This window comes from Octopus bimaculoides, chromosome 9, assembly GCF_001194135.2.
Source record: "Octopus bimaculoides isolate UCB-OBI-ISO-001 chromosome 9, ASM119413v2, whole genome shotgun sequence".
NCBI classification, from domain to species: Eukaryota; Metazoa; Mollusca; class Cephalopoda; order Octopoda; family Octopodidae; genus Octopus; species Octopus bimaculoides.
In genome coordinates, this window is record NC_068989.1 from 6,225,051 (window position 1) to 6,227,986 (window position 2,936).

At 35.8% G+C, this 2,936-nt stretch overlaps 1 protein-coding gene across 1 annotated transcript in view; it reads right to left on the minus strand.

Moving 5' to 3' along the window:
* LOC106875003 (pikachurin) overlaps window positions 1–2,936 on the minus strand; it is a 459,438-nt gene that overhangs the window by 164,836 nt on the left and 291,666 nt on the right. Inside the window, exon 3 of the mRNA XM_052970397.1 lies at window positions 1,043–1,510. Within this exon, the coding sequence (XP_052826357.1) occupies window positions 1,043–1,510 (468 nt within the window). The remainder of the gene's footprint in view (window positions 1–1,042; window positions 1,511–2,936) is intronic.

The window sequence follows — 2,936 nt, forward strand, 5'->3', positions numbered from 1 at the left end:
AGTTCAAATTCCGCCGAGGTCGACTTTGCCTTTCATCCTTTTGGGGTCGATAAATTAAGTACCAGTTATGCACTGGGGTCGATGTAATCAACTTAATCTCTTTGTCCGTCCTTGTTTGTCCCTTCTAGGATTAATCCCTTATGTTTTTAGTACTACTAGACACCTAGCTATATCCTTTTCCCTTTCATTCCCTTTAGCTCCTTGTGGGCAATAAAGAAATAAGAAGTCTGCTTCTAAGCCACATGGTTCTGTGGTTCAGTCCCATTGTGTGACACTTTGGGCAAGTGCCTTCTACTCTAGCCTCAGGTCAACTAAAGCTTTGTGAGTGGATTTGGTAGATGGAAACTGAAAGAAGCCATCGTGTGTGTGTGTGTGTGTGTTCATCCACCACCTCTGTTTGGCAACCAGTGTTGGTGTGTTTACATCCTGTAACTTAGCGGTTTGGCAAAAGAGGCTGATAGAATAAGTAATCAAACTTTGAAAACATGAGTACTGAAGTCAATTCATTCGACTAAAAGTTCTTCAAGGCAGCGCCCCAGCATGGCCACAGTCAAATGACTGAGACAAGAAAAAGATAAAACTCACAACTGATAGTCTTCTATAAGCTCCTTACACCCCCAACCAATCTCCCTAGTACCCCACCACACACACACACACACACACACACACACACAAATCTCAACTACCACATCGTTATTATTAGATACCATTGATATATTTACCTACTTCTCACTCTTTAACCTCTATTATTACTGTTCCCTATCATTATTATTATTATTATTATTATTTTCTTACATTATTATTATCATTATTTTTATCATTATTTTTATCATTATTATCATCATTATTTTCTTACATTATTATTATCATTATTATTATCATTATTAATATCATTATTATCATAATTATTATCATTATTTTCTTATATTATTATTATCATTATTATTATCATTATTATTGTTCAGAGATGAAGAGGAGGAGAGAGGAAAAGAGAAAGAGAGAGAGAGAGTTATACAATTTATACCAAGTGGCGTACACCTACCGTCTTCGCAGTATTTCCCTGTCGTTCCAAGAGGACAGTCGCATCTGGGTTCATTACCTTCTACGACACAAGTGCTGTTTTTCTGGCAAGGATAATTCCCACATATCTCCAACCAAGCCACATTGAATGTTTCAGTAAGGAATTCCACGTGTTCAATTCCACCAGGTGGCTTTAGATCTGGGTTTACCAAAAATGGTTTGTCATCTTTTTCTTTGGCTTTTGCCGTCTCAGATGCTTTGAAGTTGTTTTCTTTCGCTGTTTGTGATTTGTCGTCTTTGGTAAGGTCATGTGACTGGTCCACTGGATCACTGTTGAGACTTTCAGAAACATGTTTGTAGCCTTTAAGGGTACCGTCCACTTCTAAATACACATTGTTATGCTTTAGTTTCAGCCTCTCGTCAGCACTGTTAGATGTAAAATTCCTGTTATTGAATTTTAAGCTTTCTGGACTGTTTCTTTTGTTGCTTCCTGGAAGAAGAAAACAGAAAGAAAAAAACAGGAAAAATTAAATATATTTTTATAACAACAAAAACAGAACAAAAATGACAATAATGGAACCAAAAAAATAGCATTCCTATCATGGCCATGGCTCTATCAATCTTTTCACCATCAGCCACCTTTTTGAATTCCATACGTCTAATAACCATAAACATAATAACTTTGATAGGTTTCGGCCAGTATAACCCCAGGCCATGTTTAACTTTACAGCACCACCTGGTGAAGTCTATTAGTCACATATGGGGCACCATGGCCCACTCTAGCAAAGAGTTATTATTGTTGGAGAAATATCCGGGTATAGGAAGTTGGTTCAGGATTTTTTGAAGAAATTTGTCCAGTGAACTTTTGAATTTTATGGGATCTGTTTCCATTTTGACATATTTTGGTATGACATTAAAGAGAGATGGACCAATATATCAAAAAGCAAAACAGAATCCATGACTTAGAAGCAGTTTTTTACACTCAGAATTGCTGAAACTTGGAATAAACCATCCACATCAGTTTCTAGCTATCAGAACTTTACATTCTTCAAAACTTCCATGCTTCCCAAAATTTTTCTCCATTTTTTATTTTTATAACATCTAATATGTCTTGAATGGCACAATAATAACAACAATGGACTATAATAACTGTTATAATTTAATTATCCATAGTCTGATATAATAATAATATTTCGGAATACAAAAAATTCCTTCTTCAGATATTTCTAGGAACTGATTGTGTCACTGCTATAATTTATCAATTTATTTTTTAAATGACTTATTCACTGAACACTTTCTGTGCATTATTCTATGTACTCTGCATGTACTTTCGAGTCCTTTCTCCTGATGAGTTGTAGAGCACCTGAGTACTGTACATAATAAATTCGTTGTCATAATATTATATACACAGGCTGATGAGGGCTAGCAAGCTGAAACTTCGAAGTTACTGTCATACCCGCTTCTTGTAAAACCTTAATTAACATGTACTTCACAACACCGTATTAAATGATTCTTCAGTTTAATGTTAAATTGTTTTTATATATATAACTTGACATAAAAACAAACATTAATATCATACGTATACAGATGCACATGAATATATACATATACATATATTTTTATTTATTTATTTATTTATGGGTTTCAGCCAAGTGGCTGTGGTCATGCTGGAGCACCACCGTGATTTTCTGTCTTTATGTTTTGCTCTCTTCACGTTCCTTGCATGGCTCTTCTCCTGCACCTGATATAGTCCAATCAAGAGTTTTGATGGCACATCTGGTGTATAAGAGAATTTGACATCGCTGCCCTAAACTGCGTCTCATTACGAGCCATTGGTTCGTCTGGCATCGTGGAGAGGAAAGCGTTGAGTTTTGTCTTGAAGACCTCCACATCCGTGTCTTGCAGGTCTCTCAAAT